We start from the raw sequence: 21,337 nt of genomic DNA, 5'->3' as shown, positions 1-21,337 counted from the left end.
GTCACTGAAACAAAACAAGCTCTTCAGTTATATGCAAGACAATTTCTATTTGTCTGCTTAAAGACTGGCAGACAGACACATGGCCTCAGTTTGTAATGCATGAGGCACTGGTCTACACACTAGTCTACTCTTCTGCTAATGAAAGGGTCATTCTCATACAATCCTTCACCACATGCAACAAAAAGACAGACACAGAAAAGTTAAAGAGGAGAGGATGTGTTCAAAACACTGCTCACTGTTAGGGTTTCAAGAACCGGTTAAATACAAACTCACTATCGAGCAGAAAAATTGGCCAACCTACTGAAATCTACAACAGAGCTAACAACTGAAAAACCAAATCACCTTTCCCACTGCTGCCAGCCCAGTTTTGTATGGCTGAAAGACAAAGATGCTCCATACTACAGATATTCATGCAAACGTAAAACTGCTGCTGTCACTACATGCACTGAGCCCACAGAAGGCAATCTAGATTCCACAGGCTCAGCAACCCACACATCTAGTGTCAGCTCTCTCATCTGGTTAAACTTTATCTCAAGGGCAATTTTCCCACATATAACCTTAATTATTGCTAGCAGAAATCCCACTGTCAATAACTTCAAAGATGAACTTGGCCTATGCTGTGTGATCAGAATTCTGTTGCCTCTGTATCAATCCTGTAACTCATGTGGCATAACACAGTCACTGGGACATGAGAAGCATCAAGGGACCCAAGCCTTTGAACAGAATCGGTTCTTGTATCCCACTGACACCCCGCTTAGTTACCGGTGGTTTACAACCCTTTCGTAAGGTGGTTTCTCTAGAGAGCTGCTGGAGAACGTTACCGGTATTGGGCTGGGGACAGCTGCCACAACAATGCCAATAGGCGGAGGAGACAGAATTGCAGGACTTCCATTAGATATACTGGTCACACCGTTGGTTGCAGTGCCTTCTGTTTTCTTTGCTGGAGACTCTCCTGGCAAAGGAGACTGCAGTTTCTGTTCTTGCTGCTTCTTCTGGATCTTACGCTGCAGCTGCTGCTTGGCATCAACAGGAGATGGCAGAGTTTTCACTTGCGGTTGAAAGGAATTACTTTCAGCAGTAGGTATAAAAGCTGAGGGCTGGGGGATCCCTTTTATTCCTGAATAGAAAATAAGAATGAATTATAACCACACATACCCTGTCTGCTGCAGTGCCACTTCCGTATCTAAGCACACAGAACACAAGGCAGACATCTCCACAACCATTCTGGGAATACCCATGAGGCGCTCCCATGCACTTCAGCCTCAAATCTACTCAGTGTTTCAGTTTATTTCCACATTTGTGGCAAAACCTCCATCTGTGAGACACGCTGCTAAAACACCGTGTACTGGCACCTTATTTCCAGTAATCCCAATCACAATTTTCGTGTTAGCAGAACTAAAACCCAATGCATTTCGTTCAACTGACAGTAGAGGGCAGCGGATGTATTTTACATGAACCTTTAACATTCATCGGCTACCGTGTTTTTGTTTTGTTACCAATGTCTAAGGCAGCTTTAAAAACAGAAAATCTTTCCAGAAACCTGCGGGTAAGTATCACGGAGGCGCAGCTCTGAGCAGCTGATATTATCTAATGGCCAAAGCATTAAACACAATGCATTTCATATGAGAATAGACCACACTAAATGGACCACATTAAAGGCCTTTCCCCCTGGAAAGGGCCTTGAGCAACCTGATCTAGTGGAAGGTGTCCCTGCCTACGGTAGGGGGGCTGCAACAAGGTCCCTCAAAGCAAGTCCCTCTTCTCTTGGGTTTATCTCATTACCTGCTGGTGCTCCTGCCATTACTGTTAAAGCTGCCATTGACTTGGTACCGATATAGTGACTTTTCACGAGGAAACGAGCCAGTTCCAGGACTGTATCAAAAGGCTGGCTCAGCACTTTCTGGGCCCATTCGCAAACAAGCCGGCAGGCCGCAGAGACGACTTCCTCATCAGCACTTTGTAGCTGCCCAGATGGCTCTGCCCCATCCAACTACAACAAACAAAGGAGGAAAGGTTACTTTAATTATTAAGGGTCATTAAGTCATGAAAACCAAAATAAGAGAGCAAATGATGATCAGAAACATGCAAAAGTATGTTCATAGTGTTTCATGAAATTAGCAAAATAAAATCACAACATCAATATAATTCAAAATGAAATGCCTTAACATTAATCTGCTGCTGGTTTCTGAAGGCATTATACAGAGCTAACGTTTCTGGAAGAAAACAGCAGACTCCTAATATCTGGACCACCACTAACTGATGCTTCCTGCAGTCAGAATCTTATCAACTCAGCAGACACCACTATCCAGGAACTCCTTTCACTGTAGTTCCTCTTCCCTTCCATTGACTTGCTGGTTTTGGTTTTTTTTTAATATATGGTAAAACCATAACCAAAACAGAAACAGAGTTAGAAAGATACAGCTTGTGGGTGGCAACACAGGGAAAGTCTGCTTCACCTCCTAAATTAGTTTAATAGCACTGCAATTCATTCTGAACTTACATAAAAACATCAAACAATGATTCAGAATAGAAGTATCATAAAGAAAAATCTTAAAGAACTACAGAGCTCTTCACTTTGCTTTGAAAATGTCAGATGGAAAAACAACATAATAAATGTTAACAGGCAAAAATACATATAAATAAGCAAGTATTTGTCATACCCCATCTCCAGTTTTGTGAAAGTCAAGGTTGGGCAGTGTTGGCATATGCACAAAAGCCTTCTTCCTCAGTCCACTGTAGCAATATGTGAACAAGAATTAAGGTCTAAATAGTCTGCTTGTTAGTTAGGGGGTAAGAGGGAAGGGCAGCAATTCCTGATACCCCTCATAAGCTTCACAAGCAATCTCAACAGCAGATCTAACACTTACTGTCACTAACAGTCTCTCAGCCAGCCAGAACCAGAAGCCTGCAAATGGCTGCATTCTTGGGCATGTCCTTGGGCTTCTCCATCTACACAGAGGAGCAAGTGATGCTGGGTGAGATGAACTGAATTTGGTAACTTAAAAGAAGCACTAAACCACACTAAATAGTTTCAATCAGCTACTCAATATTTAAATCATGAACATAAATTTGAAGTATACTCCCTTCAGAAAACAAGCCTAAAAGAAGATGGAGAATGCACTTCCAGAAGTTAATCACTATTAAAAATGTGCTCCCAAACTTAAGTTTTGAGTTGCTCTTTTTTGCCTTTTTGATGAATTTTCTGACAATTCCTTCTCCTAAGGGACTTCAATAAACTACAGAAATTCTCCGTAACAAGATAACATGACTGATGAGGACACTTCTTCCCAAGATCTCACACTGTTTTTGTTGCTCTCTCCCCACCCATGATAATTCTTCTGTAAAAATATGGATACAAATACCCAGATTTGTTCTTACGCTGATGCCGTCAAATCAGTACACAAAAATATACCCCCTCCATTACTCTTACTCACTTGTTTCTAGGTCTAAAAATCAAATCAGCCTTTTTTCCTCTCCCCAGCATTACACTGGGAGTCCACATACACACAAATCCTCTTCAGACTAATTTTTCACAATCTGTAAATATGTCTGTATTTCTCTTTCTTACACTATGAAGCTTGCATTAACCTGGATTAAGCATAATTACAGTTAAATAAATGTAAGGAGGCTACATACTACAGTAAATGTGAGCTAAGGTCCCATTTAAATCATTCCGAATTAGAAACTTATGAAATAGATCTGAAAGAGATACCCTGGGTCAAGCTACAATTACAGTATTTGATTTCCTCCTTAAAACTTCTCTAGTTCTATCCAGAACATCACTACTAACTTTTGCACTCCCCTGCTAGATAATCCAACACTGTATTTTATGAAACAATTTAACTGACACAGTTTCTTCATTTACTATTACATGGGAGACTTTTTCTCCTCTAGGGAAGATAAACACTTCTGGGCTACCTGCTAGCATTTAATTCCCTAAGTGCATGCTTCAAGTGAGACCTTGGCAAAGGTTGGTATTATAGTGTGTCCACATCATTACTGCTAGTTGTTCTGAGTGGTTCCTAATTAGAGCCTACAAGCTACCTTGATGCCTTTTGGCTTTCTAACCATCTCCTTCTCTCGCTCACTGCAGTGGCTTAGCCTACCCAGCACATCAGAACAGAGCAAGGGCGGATGCTGAGGGGTGCAGCAGACACCATCATGATGGTTCCTACTGATTCTTAAGGGAAGGTGTAATTCTCAATTTGGAAAAGACAAAATTCTTAATGAAAAACCTACTTACTTTGAAAATCACAGCAGTTTTTTGTTTTTTTAATGGAACACCTCAGCATGATAAAGACGAGATAAACCGCAGTTCAGTCTCAGAAAAGGCTAAGAAATTCATAACCTTGTAGCCTCCTTTAGACTTGATTATTGCATTTTTTACATATCAGAGCTTTCTGCCCTACACTAAAGCAGTAGAAGCACCAGTGGTATGAGCAGACTCTTTTGCACAGCATTTGCACTCAATTCTTCACACTGGCTGCCTATTAACTGCTAAACTAATCTGTCCCAAGATCTAACTGTGTGCAGTTCTGCTTGTAACAGTTATGTCTAGTTACAATATGACAGCATCAGGGTTTTAAGTATTTTAAGGTTTGTATTAAGTTACCATTAAGTGGGGTAGTGTTTTTGCATGCCCTCTGGGATGACTATTCTCTAACACAGGGAAGGAAGAGAATTCCAACTTTTGGACACAGGGAACAAGACTCTGCAGCCAAGACACAGAGACAGCACCTCCTAGAGGCTCTTGCTTTAAATTGCCATTCCTATCTCAGGAGGCCTGCACCATGCACTGAAGGAGTTGTCTCCCTCCCTGACAGCACCACAAGGCTCAGGTTGTGCCTTCCAGGCCAAAGTGAGCTTTTGTGACAACTTCCCAGTTCCCTCTTCTCTTCCAAGCAATACTAACAGTTGAGAGGCAGTTTAATGCAATACCTGTAGCACAGATTAAGAAGGATCTTTGGCTTTACAACTAACTTTTACATTACTGGTGTGCACAAGCATAACAGAAAAGCAAGAAATGTTCTGATAATTCTGAGCTGTACTACCAATAAAATATTAGTCACTGCACATACATAAGGTACATTCCTTTATTCCATTACTTCCCTTTGCACTAAATGATAAAGCCTCCTTGATTCCTCGCTGCTGTGACAACTACGTGTCAGAAGCTAAATTTAAGCACTTGTTTCCGAAGTTGTATCTTGCAACCTTACACTACTGCAATTACTGATTTTTAAAGAACGTTGGGAAAGTGCCTGCATTTTTTGTTTAACATTACTTCTACATTTAGCTGGTAGTTAAGCCATAACGACAGATGTTCACCAGGCAAGTGCAGAAGAAGTTACTGAGAAGTGTTCGAGCAAAGGATATTTTGATTTGCCTCTTGTGCCTAGACGACGGGCCTTCATATTTGGAAAGACATTTTTCATGATCTTTCCAAAGTCAGCAGCACTTAATGGGTGGTAGCCAAGATTGTCACAATAGCTCCTGCAACAAAGAGAAAGAAAGCGTGAATGGAATCGAAGTTAATAGAAGAGGCCAGCCTGCATGCTAGACTCCGTCAAAGGTTTTCAAAAGAAAACACTTATAACCATCCATATTTAGAACCACATTTAACATTAATGAAGCTATCCACAATGCATTGAACGCATTAAAAATGTATAAACAGAGCTATTAATACTATAGTTTTAGCCTTGTTCTCTACTGAGTTCAAAGACAAGTCATGTGGAGACATAACAACTAGTGGCATTATCTAGAGCACAGTTAAGATTTACTCCACAACTTAGTTTGAAGCATATCATATGTTTCAATTCATTTATTTTAGGACATAATAGAAGCAGAGACATTGTTCTAACCAGAAGTATACCTGAGTGTGGTAAGGCCTGAAATCCTGCAGGAATGTTTGAAAAGCAGTAAGAGATTTGTCAGCGTCCAGAGAAAGATTCTGCCTACACAACCTCAATTTAACAGAGCTAAACAGAACTCAACTTAATAAAACACACCTTTCCAGGGAACCAGCTTTGCCTTTATCGGTATAACAAACACATACTGAAGGAGCTAGTCCTCTAATGACTGTAACCAGCACAGAACTATGAGAGCTGCTTGATGATAAACACCTTTGTGTTAACAATCCTAAATTAACAGATTTCAACTGCCTCTGCAAATGTAGATCTTTATGTGACTGAGCATGCAACCTGATGGTACAGGGGAATAAAGCAACAAAAGGTGATTATTCTCTTAGGTTTACTTATCCTGGTAAAACAGGCACTGTTATCTGTCCTCAGTTCTCACAAACAGCACAAGAAAATTTGTTTCAACACCTATTTAAACAATATCTCCTTGAGGCAGGAACAAGAATCACTGATTTCACTGCAAAACCTGAATGCTCTGGAAAATCACAAACATGAGAAACCAGAGCAGAAAACTGGGAACTGTTCCGGCAGGTTTACCTACGCAGTAAGTGCTTAAGGCTGCACGAAGATGAGAATGCATACTGCCTTTTGTTCAAGAGCCTTGTGGCATTTCACAGATGTTACTGTGCTAAGGCCCAAAACACACACTGCCAGAGCATTTTCTTGCAGATTTCCTGCAGTCACAGAGTCTGCACCAGACAGCAATGACCTCCCTTCCTCTGAAATGTCCTACCAGCAATACACAAAACACCACCACCTCTGGAAAGGTGACTGTGTGGGCATCAGCAGGAGAGCAGAAAAACAGTCACTTCATACAACACATTGCCTGCTACTCTAATCAGGTACATACATGGAAAACCACACACAGACAGACAGAGCAACACTCCTGAAGCACGTCCTTCATGCCCAGCATCACCTCTTAAAACTGGCAGCAAATAGCAACGGCATTTGCATCCAAGTAGGCCAGTCAGAATGCCTCTGCAGAAAGAAGTATGTTTCTGGAGATACTTCCACTGCATTTTCTCCTTCAAAATACTAGTTATTACAGAGCAGGTATCTGCTGCTTTTGCCTTGGTGGTATGAAAGTATCTTCTACTTGGAAAGCACCACCACAAATGTAATGATTTTGATGATGATAAAGAGCAAGATTTACACTCTTCGGTTATGACATTTCCCTGCAGAGTTTGCATACACCTGCTTCCCCATCTACACAGTCACTCTGTGCCAACCAGAAGATGTTGCCTACAACTTGGTTGACAGTCAGCCGTTAGTCTAGTCTCTATATGGGACATGAAGAATGTTTTTATCCAACTTCATCTCAATGCAGGTCAGTCACAGAATCTGAATTCTGTGTCTCTTTGAAGTTATTACAAAGGAATACTTCTGCTGCCTCACTGCACCCTCTTAGGAATCAGACATTGCTTTATGGGTGATAGATATCTGTGCAGGTTTGTTTTTTTGGCCCTCGCATCTTTCCAGGCCCCAATAACTTTATTCTGAAAATTCCTAGAAGGTGGCTCTTTATTGCTTACTTATGCTGATTACAGGATTTTAAGTCTCAACTAGCATGCAAAGGAGGGCTCTCTGAGTATCTCTGCCACAGTCAGCAATGTCTCTGAAACTCAACAATGTCAGCAAAACAAAACGAAAACCTAACCCAGCAGAACAACAGGATTAGGGGCCTACCAAACTATCGACTTCCAAGTTAAAATTATTCCCTGCATAGGAGAAAATAAATGAAAAAGGAAAAAAAGATCCATTCCTCAAGTCGAGCACATCTGTTTCAAGACACTTATTTGCTAGCAGCAAAGCATCCAGTTACATGGTCCCCTCAAATCCATACTGGCAGCTCCTGCAAGCTTGTGATTTCTGAGCTATTATCATGTAATTTCAGTTTTCAGACAAAACATCCCATGTGGCCCCTCCTCCTCCTGGCTCAGCCGAGAATCCCCCATGTCCATCTGTGGTCTCTCATTGACTTGACAACACGCACCAGGAGCCTCTTCCCCGAAGCTCTTCTCTTTGCTACTTGCACTCTTGGCACATCGCTGAGCCCAGGAGCTGTTTTGCTTATTTGAAGGGTGGGGGGAAACAGATGGGGGAGGGAAGGTCTATGCAGAGACAGGAATGACAATGGGCATGCGGTTGCTTACATTCCTTTGTACAGAGCTCCACATCATGATCATAAGGAGAAAAGGCCCCTTCTTTTTTCCCTAAGATCTTAAACTTACATGCACTCAAGACATAGGTGACCCCAGGAGCATACCTGAAGTATACCTCCCACCATACAAATTAACCCAAAAGCCAGTGAAGACAATCAGGCTATGCAGCCCAGCCCATAGAGCTTCCTGGGCAGAAAAAATAACATGAACGGCAGATGATGAAGAACTTCACATGAAATGAAGCAAAGATCTTGGCTCATCCAATCCAGCAAAAACACTGGTCTCTAAGAGCAGGTTAGAGCAAAGAACCTTAGGAAGAGGTAGGCTCTTATTAAGCTGATAAACAATTCTAGCACAGAAATAAGCCCAAAAAATCAGATAGGATGGAAACCAGATGTCTGAAAACCATTTTAAGTGCAGGTCAGACTCCCAAGAGCAGCAGTAGAGGTGGGAAACAGCTGCTTTAGGTAGAGTTTGGCTTTTGAAAGGAATATATAGGTAGCTGGTTTTGACAGAGGACTGGATATACAATACAATAGGTCCCAGCCTGTTTCTATCAGGGAGTTTTACATGAAAACACTGGTTAAGTGCTATCTAAAGACTAGTATCTTGTGTCTTTTTTTTTAGCAGGCATGATACTCCCATATTATCACCCTCTTTGTGCTAGTTTCTGAATATTCTTCTCCTAACTTGTTGGTTTACATTCTTAATATTAGTGCACATAATCTAGCATGAGAGTGGCCCAGCAGCCAGAAAAGCACGGATTAATGATTTACAGACTAAAGGAAAGAGATACGGGATGACCCAAAGACCTCATAATCCATATTAAGCATATCAAGTGAATCCTCAGGGCACCAAACTTACACATGAATGACTTTCTTTCCTTGTGTCACCACAGTTGAAGCAAGATAAGAGGACCCAAGTGTTTACTGAAGGCTCAACAAACCACTTTGTGGGCAAATGGGGATTTTATCTGCGTACCTACTCCAGTTCTGCACTTAAGACTCAAAATCCTAATTCCCTAAACTCAGCTAAATCTACACCTGGCGGCCTCCAGAAGGGTGTTTACTAACAGGGAGAAGACACCCAAATAAAACTGACTTAAAACATTGAAAGTATCTGATGGGAGGCAGCATACATTCTCTACAGGCTACCTAGCATTAGGCAGCTCCTCCTGAGTTCCCATAGTATTTTCCAGAGTATCCCACATAAGTCCCAGAAGAAGCTGGCAGAACCATGTCTGCCAACAGAAACAAGCAGCTTCACAGCACCAACAAGAGAGGTGAACTAGCTCTCATCTACCTCCTTTCTGAAATTCAGCTGCAAGCTCTCAACCTTCCCAAGTGCTACTGCCTTGTAGTACGCTGCATTTTTCATTTATTTTATTCCCTTCCAAAGAGAGAGGAATCCATTCACTATAATCCAGTCAGAGATGTGAATTCACAATTAAATAGAAGAGGAAGAAAACAGAAGAGTTGCTGTATGGAATAGGCACAAGAAGAGGATACTGAAACATGGCGGAGCTGGAAACACCATCCACACTTGCCAGTGGTGTATTTGTGAGGATTGCAAGCTTCTGTCTTCCCTCTTCGTTGAAAAGAAATGAACCCAAATACATGAAAGGTGATGCAGAAGCCCAGTAGCTTTGCAAGATTTATTTTGACCAAAATTTAGAGCAGGAATTGAGATGCTGGTGGGACGCATCACTCTTCTGGAGCCTTGTAACTTTGATTTATATGTGCAGAGTGCATAAGCTTGCTCACTGTAAACTCATGCAATGTCTATCTTGGTACACAGAGGAAAGAAATGGTAACTTGTTAGTATGACAGAAGTGAGTTTTGAGAGGTTTTAACACCCTTCGGCAAAGAAAAATGACTTATCAAAACTAACTCTCATGTATTTATGTCTGTTCCCCACCTCCCACTCCAAGACTACTTTTCCTTTCGTGTGCAAGAATAACTCATGAAAATATTCAAAGAAACTGAATATTTTAAAAACAGAACAGATGCTTTCAAAGGAGAACAGATTCCAAACATTTGATATTTTCCTGAATATTTGCTTACCACCCTTATTTTGTTAGGGGAGAAAAAAAAAATACAATACACAAATACTTGATGCAGCTACATACAAAAGCCATCCAAATTTCACACTCCACAATCTGTAGATGATGATTTTTCCGGGCATCTGCAGCTTGGCACAGCATGGAAGCCAAGCAGATTTGTTGCTGAAGCAGGCCATAAATTATTTAATAAGAAATATATTTAAGAATAACGCTCCCATCTCTCTCCCGCACAGCAGCTGCCGCTGTTGCTGTGTCTGCGCGAGCGGCTGCTGCTCGGGGATTGGCCACCCCGGCACGTCTGTGCCATTGGCTCCACTTCCAGGCTGCGTCACCACTCCAGTCAATGGCACCATCTCAGAAATAGGTGTGTGCGTGTTTATCAACCCCAGGCGAGCGAATGCCATCATGGTTCGGGGCTCACAGTGAAAAACTTGACCAGAGAGTCAATTAAAAGGAGGTATTCACAAAAGGCAACCCTGGAATAACAATGACTAAGGGCTGAACCCTGTAGGCACTTAGAGGGTGAAGGGATTTGGCTTACTGCAAATTACTGTAATCGCTGCTCGGATTATGGAAATATTCATACTAGATCACAAATCTGCTATTCATCTTCAGGCAGCCGGGCTGGAGATGATTATTCTCTTCTCCCCCCATACTCCTCTCCTGCCCCAGGGAATGTTCTGTAAATGAATTCAAATCCAACTTCCGTCAGACAGCTCCTTCTCCCTTGCTTCTAATCGCTTTCCCGTTACATGGTAGCTTTGAGACTTGACAACACAGACTCGCAGTGGCCTTGGTTACTGGTTTCATACATATTCAGATATAGAGTGCCTCTGTAGAAATCAGGTTTGCTGCAGGAAGGTCCAATATTTATGCACTATTCTGAAAAGAGAGGTGTGACGGGCTAGATCTTATGTGCAAAATAGCTGCATTTCCAGGAGGAACAATTCAGCCCCTCAACCTAGTTAATGCAGTCATATAAGGCAGTACAAGTAAGCAGACCAAAATGTACCACCAGATAATACCTAGTGCTTTTTACCTGTGCTGCTCTGTCCAAATACCAAAACAATATTCATACAGATATTGATTTGTTAAGACATGCTTGTATCTTTCCTTCAGCGTATCTAATACACAACTTAAACATCACAATCTTATCTTCACTGGCAGAAACAATGAATACAGTTTGCCTCACTGTAGCTAGAACATTCTTAGGTACATCAGTATACAAGGCCTTGTTCTACTGTACGCACTCATACATGCATATCAGTAGAGTGCCTGTAGAGCCAGTGTCACAGAACTATCCACACTCACTAAAGCCACATGCATGATTCCAATTCAGGAGCACTCACTTGTATTCATCATAAACCTCCTGCTTGGGAAGGGATGTCTCAGGGTGCTCTTCCAAGGTGTTCCGTATCCACGAGAAGGCGTGCATCTGCTGGGCACGGCTGGATGACATGGAGATCTGATCACTAGTGAAAGAAGAAGCAATGCTGATGAAGTCTCTGCTCCATAGCTGCTCCTCAGTTACAAGACTTTATAACTGTCTGCCTACGCAGGTAGGCAGAGACACCAGAGACAGCGAGGGATGCAATTTCACACACTTAACTATTCCTTGAGACATGAGCAGCAGATATCTCCCTCCTTCATCCACAATTTAACATACTGACCTCACATTCCAGTTCTTTACTGATACGCAGTCATGAATGGACAGTGATGGGTGAGAGTTCACCTACTTCCCCTCTTACATTTATTGCTCCTTACTGACCACCTCTAAGCTTTGCCCACTCAGTTTGCCAGCTGCCCTTTGCCAGCAGATGCTCAGAGTGCTTCCTGGAAACACCTGCAGGCTGATAAGCATCCTAGTGAGAACATGTACCAGCTTTGTGATGTTGTCAGCTTGGTTTTCTAGACCTTCCTTTAGTCAAACAAATGTTACCAGAAATACCGTTAGTTCCTCTTTCCTCCACCATCACATGTGTTGCTCTATTATCACTTCCTACATAAAAAGTGAAGAAACGATTACACTTGGGCTGCAAAACACTTTCTCTGATGACTCTTGTGTTTTAGGAGGTTTGTACTTACAAGCTATTCATGCACTAAAGATTCCAAAGTTAAAAAAAAACAAACATCAGCACAACACAATCTTCAGGAAGAGTCCCTAACGCTTAATAAAGGCTGCTTCTGCTACCAAACACATCACGTGAATGGTTCCTCAGCAGATAAGTGTCACAGGAAGTAAAGTAAGCTTTCAGTACTAGCTGCTCGCATTTACACACTTGCACACATACCTTTTGTCTCCATTGCTGGGACCCGAAGGCAGCTGAAGGTAGAGGTAGAGTTTCTCTAGGTCTGTAAACTTCTCAACTTCTTGCTAGATAACAAAGGTGTTGTGGGTTAAAAAAAGAAAAGAAGTGGGGCAGGGGGAGAAAAGGCAAACAGAAAAGTTGAGTTTGACAGCTGAGAACTGTCATCCAACAGCACAGTCCTCAATGATACCACTGAAAACAAGAAAATATTTACTTATGTGGAAAAATGTGACTTTGAGCACTCTGGGACTAGAAATGTGATTTTCTGTTTTATCTGCACACCATCACACACGAGAAAGCACTTGTCCTCACTACAGAAGTCCCATGCAACAAAAGCAGAATCTGTTATGGGCATTTTCCCAGGTCACTTCCGTAACCAGACACATAACATGTAAACTGTATCTTCTCAGAGCACACATGAAGCAGCTCTGACAACACAGTAACAAAACCAGCTATGCTGTAACAACAGGGGATATCAGCCCTGATGCTGTGGATCCACTATACACTAAGAGTTAAGCGTCACAGGTTTCAATTATGGCATTTTAAAATCTATTTATACACATATGTGGGGTTTTTTGTTTGTTCCCTTTGGAAATCAGAGACACTGAACAGATACTGAAGACAAGGCATTCAGTTAGCATCAACCTCAGTGATTCCAGACTCCTCCTCCCACTGGCTGAGGATCAGACACAAGGGGGAATTTTACCTGGTGTATGCAAACAGTGATTGCTACATACACACTAGCTTTTGGTCATCTGAAACCAGCGGCATGGGCTTAGAAATACTAGGGGAATCTGTTGTGGTAATGTGCTCAGGCCTGCTCTACAGCAGTCCGAGTAAAACCGTGCAACAAGAAGCAAAAGGGCTCTCCTTCAGTAAGATGTTGCAGAAGCAATGCATGAGGTAGTGCACCATCAGTACAGTCAAAGACTCATACGATCCCTTTCTAAGTCAGAATACAGCTTTTGGAGCTCAGTTAAAAACCAAACACTTCAACCTGGGGCTCCCTACCTACTCTGTCATGTCCAGACCCAACGCACTTCAGCTGGAACAAAATTAACAGCAGTACTTGAGAGAGGTGAGCTCCCACTTGGCCTCCGCTGGCTTTGCACCCAATGCACAGGTCCCCACCATGACTCCAGACTGGGCAGGGACTGGGACACGCCACCCAGGAAGGGTGCTGGGAGGGCACGTGGCCTGCTGTTCCCCACTATCTAACTGCTCCGCAGAACTGGGCCACCAGCGATGCCACACATATTCTGAGAGCCAAGAGAAACACTTCCAGCAGCAGCCAGGTAACAGACACCCGATTTGTTGCTTTCACAAGCTGCAGCAAACCACAGCATTTGGGTTTTTTTCCTTCCCTCTGACAAACTCCTGAAATTTGCTGACCCCGATTTCTGTGTGGCTCTATAGCAGCTTACACAGCAGTGGTGCTCAGACCACCAAATAGCCAGAAAGGTATTTCTTAACTGGGTGCAGCTTGCCAAATTCTCCGCTCCTGCCTTCCTGCATAAGTCACAGCAGGTGAGTTTTCCTTTAAGAAAACCCATTACTGAAAGATCAACATTCTGCAAAGAAAATTAATCACTTATTTATTAAAAGACAGAAACATAACAACTGCAAGAAAGCCTGCACTTCTTTATCAGACCTCCTCTCCTTTGAGGAACTGCCAAAGCAGCACACCAAAGGATGCAGCGCAGGTGATGTTACCTTGCGTGGTAAGCGCTAAACCATGTGGCAAAAACATCCCAGGCAAAACGAAAACACCCCATGACTCTGACACTGAGGTGGAAGACAGCCTATCACCTCCAAGCCTCATGTGCCAGAGGGCAACATAAAAGGTGAGGTTTTAAAAGAAACATTATCTTTCATCAAAATATCCTGAAGCTGTCCCAACACCCACTGCGGCTGAAGCAACTTCTGCTGTGTCCTGGCAGAAGGAAGGGCTTAAGGGAAGGGCCCTCCCTGAGCTATGGGAGGCTCTGCTATACAGGCCCACCCATCAAGCCCTCCCAATTAAAAGAACACAACCAAAAACCCCAACGATACATGTGTAGAGAAAAAAATGTGCCTGGGATTATGTTAGCAGAGCCTTTTTTAAAAGATGCAAGCGAGCCAGCAACTCTCCCATCAGCAAAAGTGCATCCCTAGAGCTGAGGCGGCTTCCTCACACCCTCAGCACAGAAGCAGCTGGACAGTGGTGATTTCTCTCTGCTGTCACTCAAACCCCACTCCTCCCCACGCCTGGCCCCACACAGCACTTTTTGCACAACTCCTCCAGCTTCCAGCAATGGCTGCAGCGAAATGCTGGGGAGGCAGGACCTCCTCGAAACAGGAGAGTTAACACACAGCCAGGAGTCAAGGCAGTCCACAGAGGTAATCCTACCTGGGTGATAATTAGATAAACCTAAGCTTATTAGATGAGACTGAATCTATTTAGAGAAAATCATCTCAAAACTGGAGAAGTGGCAGTGAGGAGATGGAGTGTGACAGCCAGTGCAAGTAGCTTCAGGAAACATCATGTTTTGTTTAGATTAAAAATATGTTAAACATTGTTTTGTTTAGGTTATTTCCTCTAAACATTTCTAAAACTCTCAAATCCTTGCTTACAACCTCAGGAAGTACAATCTCTTCTTCAGCCTCAGCTGACATCCACCAGTTCTCTGTGCTGAAGGTCTGGAATTCAGTAATAACTCTGTTACTACAACTGTTCAAAGCATCAAAACTTTCTGCTTTCTTAACGCAGTCAGAAAAGAAAGATGAACATTTCAGCTGGCCTACTGACTACTGACCAAGAAGAAAAAGATTCATTCACCCTGAGTTTCACTTTGTGCTAAATTGGATGCATATGGAAATGAATAAAAAGAAACAGAACACAAAATATACTACGCATTTTCTCCTCCACCTCCCCCCCAGTTAGGTCAATAAGTCAACAGAGTACAAAAGAGTCAAAACATCAAAAGGAAGACCGGGATGCCGACATCATCTTGGGCAAATTCCACTTTGCATAGCCCTTTAAAAGCTTATGCTACAGTAGTTTTAAAACCCATACAGAATGTAAAATGTCTGGGGAATCCTTATCTGCTCCTTAAAAGTAAAAATGTAGCTTGAAGTTTCCGAACCTCGATTGACTAGTTCTATCAGATCAGACTGCCTAATTCTCCAAAGGCTATTTATAAACCATACTTCTTGAAGCTGCATTAGAAAAATGCATATTCATGCTGAACTGCTTGCAGGACCAAGGTGCAAAGCCATCACAAAGCACCTCTGTTACTCTTGGTCTTCATGCATTATATTCATCTCCTGTAACTGGAACCACAGTAAGTAAAGGAAAATTCAGTGAAGGTGGAGAGCAAGCAGTGTTCAGACTTATTTTCACAACTTAGCTTCAATTTAGCCAAAACTTGAGTGGTCTTAGAATCTGAGACAGAAAAACACAGGACAAAGAATTACAAACCTCAAGTCACAGCTAAGCAAAGATTTTTAGTAACCCATAAAGCAGCAGCAATCTCTGGTATGACAGTTACCAAATACAGCTAGTTCACTATAGGAATGCATAACATATGCAGCAAAAAAATTAAACCAGAGATCCATTTATTTTTGCATTATTAGTAGCCAAATGAATCTGTCCTTTTGCTGTCTACGACACACACAGCAAGGATCTCTTAGGAACAGATGCAACTTCCTTTTTCGTTCTAACAGGCATTTTGATTGAGCTGTGAAATAAACCAGAATGGCCAATATGCTGTGTTTGGTTTTAGTCTGGGGTTTCTTGGTTTGGGGTTTTTTAATGAAAATAGCAGAGTTTGACATCTGGTTTCATGCTGAGATACACTAACTAGACACTGAAACTTTTCAGAGCACAAGAGTCTTCAGAACCACAGAATATCATTTAAGGTTTCCTGACTGTAGTAGATTGGTTCTCTCTGCCTGCTGACCTAGCATCAGGTCATCAATGTTAGTGAAGTTTCATCCTAAAGCTGTCAAAAGGGATTACCCTGGGAAAACTCCAGGTTTTTCTGGGTTGTTTTAAGGAAGAAAATATTTAGTCAGCCAAACTTTAGATAAGATAGAGGAAGAATACACTAAGGAAGAGTTAGCAGTCACAACTTCTGTAATGAACAGAGTGAAAAACAGCATTCAATTTGAACTATTTCACATTTCCACAGGTTATTTCTGTCCTCGAGTTCTGGTGAAGAGGAGCTGAAGGCCAGGGGCACTGCTGCAAGCTTTTTGGAAGACTACTATTTTAAGAGAGCATGGAGTGATCTTAATATTTCTTTCCACATTTTGAGTATTTATAGATACCTATACTCTGATCGAAGTAAAAAAGGCTATGCCAATGGCAATATAACTTCCACCTACTGGCAGACTGGTTCCAAAGCTTGTCAGACTTCAGCAGAACAAACATCTATTATTTAACAACCAGACTAAGAATAGCCAAGCAGTCAAGCAACCATCTCCCCACTTTGTGAATAGAGAAACAAGAAGCAAAGGTTGGATAATTTGCTCAAGGTCAGATGGTTTGCTGGAAACATGATCAAGACTGAAAATGGCTAATACTTGAAACAGAACCTCTTATCCTAAAAAGCTGCTAATAAATACATTTGACGTGCTTTATCTGAACAGAAGCAGAAACATATTTCAGGTGCTAAATATTCCAAACAAGCCCTAAAAACACATGGCAGCTTTGCATTGATGGTGCCCAAGCACAGCTGCCAAAGCTTCATCAAGCTTCTGCCCATCTCCTCTAGGGCCAAGGAGACAAGCTACCCTCTTTCTCTGCTGCAGAAGAGGCAGACTGGCATATTGGTCCTGCTGCTGCCCACACTCTAACCACTCCAGCCATCACCAACCACCTTTAGGTTTCATGGCCATCAATCCAGCACACCCTCACCAGCACTGACCTCTTTGCAGAGGACTACGGAAAGAAACTTCAAGCTTCTTGCTGAGTGATTATATGGAGCTTACAGTTTTAAAAATCAGGTTCAAGAGTTCACTTAGTATGTGGCAACAAATATAACAAGCAAAGTCATAAGAGACTCTACTGCTAGACATGTTTACTACAGTTAAAAAGATGTTGTAATGAATTTTTAATGGCTGTTTACACCACAATTCTTGCTAATTATCTTTTCTGGATTGCACAGAATACAATGATTTTCTTATGATCTTCTAGAAACTGACAGTATGTCAGGAGGCAAGTGCTGCAGCCTACCAAACAAAAGGCAGATGACTTTGGTCTCTTGTATGAGTAATTGCAGTTCCAGTGCCCTTATAATAGCTGTCTTCCATAGTCCTCTTCTGCTAGCTACCTCCACAACCAAAATTACTGCCATCACCTCAGTTTCCTCTTCCTATTTCTCTTTCTTGCTATCCTGTGTTGAACTATGGAGCCTACATGCTAAATAGCATTGTATGTGGCTCTGCACACTGCTACTCTGACTGCTGTTACCAAACACAAATGGTAACAAGACTGATTTTTCCTCTATTGGTGTTTTTCCTTTTAAGATCACTAGCAAACTGATCAAGTTTAAATGCTCCAAGGTATCACCAGCACCTCCCAGTATAAGTAAAAGCTAGTCCCAGATCTCCTCCTTAGAGTAAGGAGGGAGACAAGGGACATTGTCCCCTGGTGCCTCATGAAACTGATTTAAAGGCCCTGAAAAGGTTTCCATCTGAACCAGACATGTAAGAATGTGCACTTAAAGGAAATGTTCTGACCTGCCCACAAGCTTGGAGTCTGACTCTCTGCAGGCAGCTGGGACCCAAATCACAGGATTGCTCTGACAAACCCATACATATGCCCAGAAAGAGGCAACCTGCTCATCTACCTTCTGCAGGACAAAAACTGGACAATGCTGCAAGGAAGCTCCGAATAAGTTATTTAGAGCTATACAGTTCCTGGTCTGGTAGTTTAACTTCTGTCTTGCAGCTCACAGCTTTCTGAAAGCATGTAAAAATGCAGAAGCCATTTTGACAGAATTCAACTTAATTTTTATTTCCTGAAACTATTCTGATGTTGGGTTTTTCCTTTTTAAACTACCTGAACAGCATTAGATCTACCTTTGCTAACCAAGAGTGGCCTTTCCACTGTTGAGGACTCCTCTGAACTCATCAGCAGAACAGACAAGGAGGCATCTGGAACAGAAAATTAGACCATCAGGACATTACTGTTCTGTTCCAAGTCAAGCAATGGAGACTGCTTTGCCTCCAGGAGCACTATTCAGAAAAAGAGCTTGTTCATCCAATGAATGAGACCTACAAACGAATGGGCTCACACAAATTGATAATCCCTATCTCAGTACCCTAGGTCTGCAAATCCACAGAATTTAATGCCAGAATAGACCAATGTCATTCAATTTTCTTAAAATGGCTTTCCAAGCAGCAGATGACTGGTTAACCTCCTACTTATTTACTCCCTCTCTGATGCTACTTAGGAACACTTGCCCCACTTCCCATTTTTCACCACAGAAAAACCCAGTACTGAAAGTTTTACAAGTGCAATTTCACAATTTGCCCTTTTGCCACTGAAGAGTCACATAACAACAAAATTAAGATCTTATGACACCTGCTTTGCACCCACAAATGCCCATGAGCAATAATGAGGACAAAAATGACATTTCTGCATCACAGTTCTAGCTGGATGCATTCAAGAATTTATAATGCAAAACTGGGTCCAAGTTTGTCTGCAGTACAACAGCTTAATTTATTGTAGTAAGAGGTTTAAAGCAAGACAACATTTTAAGGAAAGAGAATTCAGTTTCATCTGAATTAGCCTATGATAATGTGACTTTAAGGAGTATTCTTCAGCTCAGCCATACAGCTGAACAGATTATGTCTGATCGTATCCAGATGGTTGTGTATGTCATTGTTTTGTCTCACCCGCTGGTACTTCTGGATGAAATGCTGAAGGTAGGAAGTCAGAATAAGCAGCCCCTTTCAGTCTTAAGATTCATGAACTAGGACTCTGATTTAAAGAAATCTGCAACCTGCTCACTATTAAAAACAAACAAAACCTCTAAGTTCATGCTAGATATTGCTTCCTAGAAATCATCTCTAATCTAGATCCTGTTATTTTAATGCATAAAGAAAGATGATGTTTATGCATTTCAAGGGTTTTCATTCTTCAAGAAATTGTGTGTCTCTCTGTCCTAAGTAGTACAGTGGAGTTAACAGGCCTGCCAGTGTGCAGCTTCTGAGGTTAACAAGACTTGAAAGAAAACCAAAACCCAAACCCAAAAATCTGGTAATTATGACACCTGCAAGATTTTCACATGAGGCCATCAGTCTGCTAGGTTTTGTGTGAACATGCAGTTCCTTCCTTAAAATGCACTACTGGCCATTAATTAGCTGTTCCAAGGAAGCAGCAACATAATCATTGTCATTAAAGGCCTAAAGAGCAATGGAACTTGAAGGCACAATTAGCTTCTTGCATACTCTGATCTGTGCAATATGTATGTTTCATTCAACAAAATCATGCTTACAAAAGCACTAAGTCACCTTTCCGTATCTATACTGACAGTTATACAAGTGGCAAGCAAACAGAGGTCAATATTTCCATGAAAAACAAACACCAAACCCACATCATGTATTTTTTTTTTTTTTTGGCAATGGGAAATAATTTGGATCCCATTTAATGGCAGTACCTTAAAGCACTGCTAAGGAAAGGCTTCATAATGGCTGCCAGCCTCCAGAGCCATCTATTTTGGTCTTGCAGTTCATTAAATATTAAAAAGCATTCTGGAGTTGTACTTACCAAAATGCAGTCCACTTTAGATTGTACAGTTTTGCTAGACGTGAGGGAAGAAAGAGAGAACAGAAATCTTGAATTAATCTAAACAGCAAAGACAAAAACACCACATATTACAATTTCTATCACTGCACTACAGGCTTAACCTCCTGCTGTGAAATATCCTGCTAGCTCATGGAAGAATACTCATCCGGCTATTTTTTCATAGAACGTCAGCCCAAACTTAACTGTTTGTTAGGATTCTTGATAGTTCACTCACTTCTATAAGAACTGGGTTGGTTTTTTTAACGCGGTATCATTGCAACTGGAGCTATTATCCCAAGTTGCAAAGCAGCCAGTATGGACGTTACTACATTTACTGTAAGCTCTTCCACAATTCAGATTCATTTTACTTGTTCATCTGTAAACACAATTACCACCCTCTCTCCCCACACTTCAGTAAATCCCACCACTTCAAGGCATTTATTTCTAGCTTTCCAAAGAGCTGCTACAAAGCAGACAATTGGCATCCCACTGGCAACTCAGGAGGTTTCCACGTTAGTCTTGCTACCTCCCAGTTGGCTTCTTAAGAAGCCACTGGGTGGGGACTGAATTAAAGAATGCCATAAATGACCTCAGTACATGTGCCAAGGAGTGCAAACAGTATGGAACTGATTATACTTCATATAAACACACCCATAAGCAGCTTTTGCATTTCTTAAGTGTGCTCTATTTCACATGCTGGTCTAACTGCATCAGTTGAAGGCATTTTATTATCACTCTGAAGAGGAGCAGAATCTTTAACATGCAAAAAAAACAACAGTCTTTCCTGTTGGACAGCTACTGAGCAAGCACAAAGCATCAGTTTTCAGAGTTCAGGAAGAGTTTTCCTGTTCTACTAGGAATATTCCTAGTAGAATAAAATATAATTCAATCTCCTGTTAGCACAACAAAACATCCAATTTCCAGTTATTTTACTTTTCTACAGGTGCTACCACATACAAAGAAAGACCAAGTAAGGTATCTGATGGATATACCAAAATCATAAATAAGAAACAAGCAAAACAAACGGCTCTAGTGTCTGGCAATGATAGGAACCAAAGCTACTGAAACAGCACCTACTGCTGTATCAAGTGTCAGAGGGGCAGGAGTTTGGT

General features: G+C 41.7%; 1 protein-coding gene across 3 annotated transcripts in view; it reads right to left on the bottom strand.

Moving 5' to 3' along the window:
• Positions 1-21,337, bottom strand: part of RFX7 (regulatory factor X7) — a 50,039-nt gene that overhangs the window by 7,352 nt on the left and 21,350 nt on the right. Inside the window, exons 2-8 of one of the 3 annotated variants that reach the window (XM_062627683.1) lie at positions 20,208-20,241; positions 12,431-12,513; positions 11,489-11,611; positions 5,364-5,490; positions 2,661-2,735; positions 1,783-1,990; positions 822-1,117 (exon numbers count right to left, since the gene is read on the bottom strand). In XM_062627683.1, the coding sequence (XP_062483667.1) occupies positions 822-1,117; positions 1,783-1,990; positions 2,661-2,735; positions 5,364-5,490; positions 11,489-11,611; positions 12,431-12,513; positions 20,208-20,241 (946 nt within the window). Of the gene's footprint in view, positions 1-821; positions 1,118-1,782; positions 1,991-2,660; positions 2,736-5,363; positions 5,491-11,488; positions 11,612-12,430; positions 12,514-18,514; positions 18,590-20,207; positions 20,242-21,337 lie in introns of those variants that run through there. The other 2 variants (XM_062627693.1, XM_062627702.1) reach the window with 2 other exon arrangements.

This window comes from Pezoporus occidentalis, unplaced genomic scaffold (genome assembly GCF_034315485.1).
Source record: "Pezoporus occidentalis ecotype Australia unplaced genomic scaffold, CSIRO_AGI_Poc_V1 ctg11, whole genome shotgun sequence".
NCBI classification, from domain to species: domain Eukaryota; kingdom Metazoa; phylum Chordata; class Aves; order Psittaciformes; family Psittacidae; genus Pezoporus; species Pezoporus occidentalis.
Note: the sequence above shows the minus strand (reverse complement) of the source record. Positions and strands in the feature narration are given on the sequence as shown.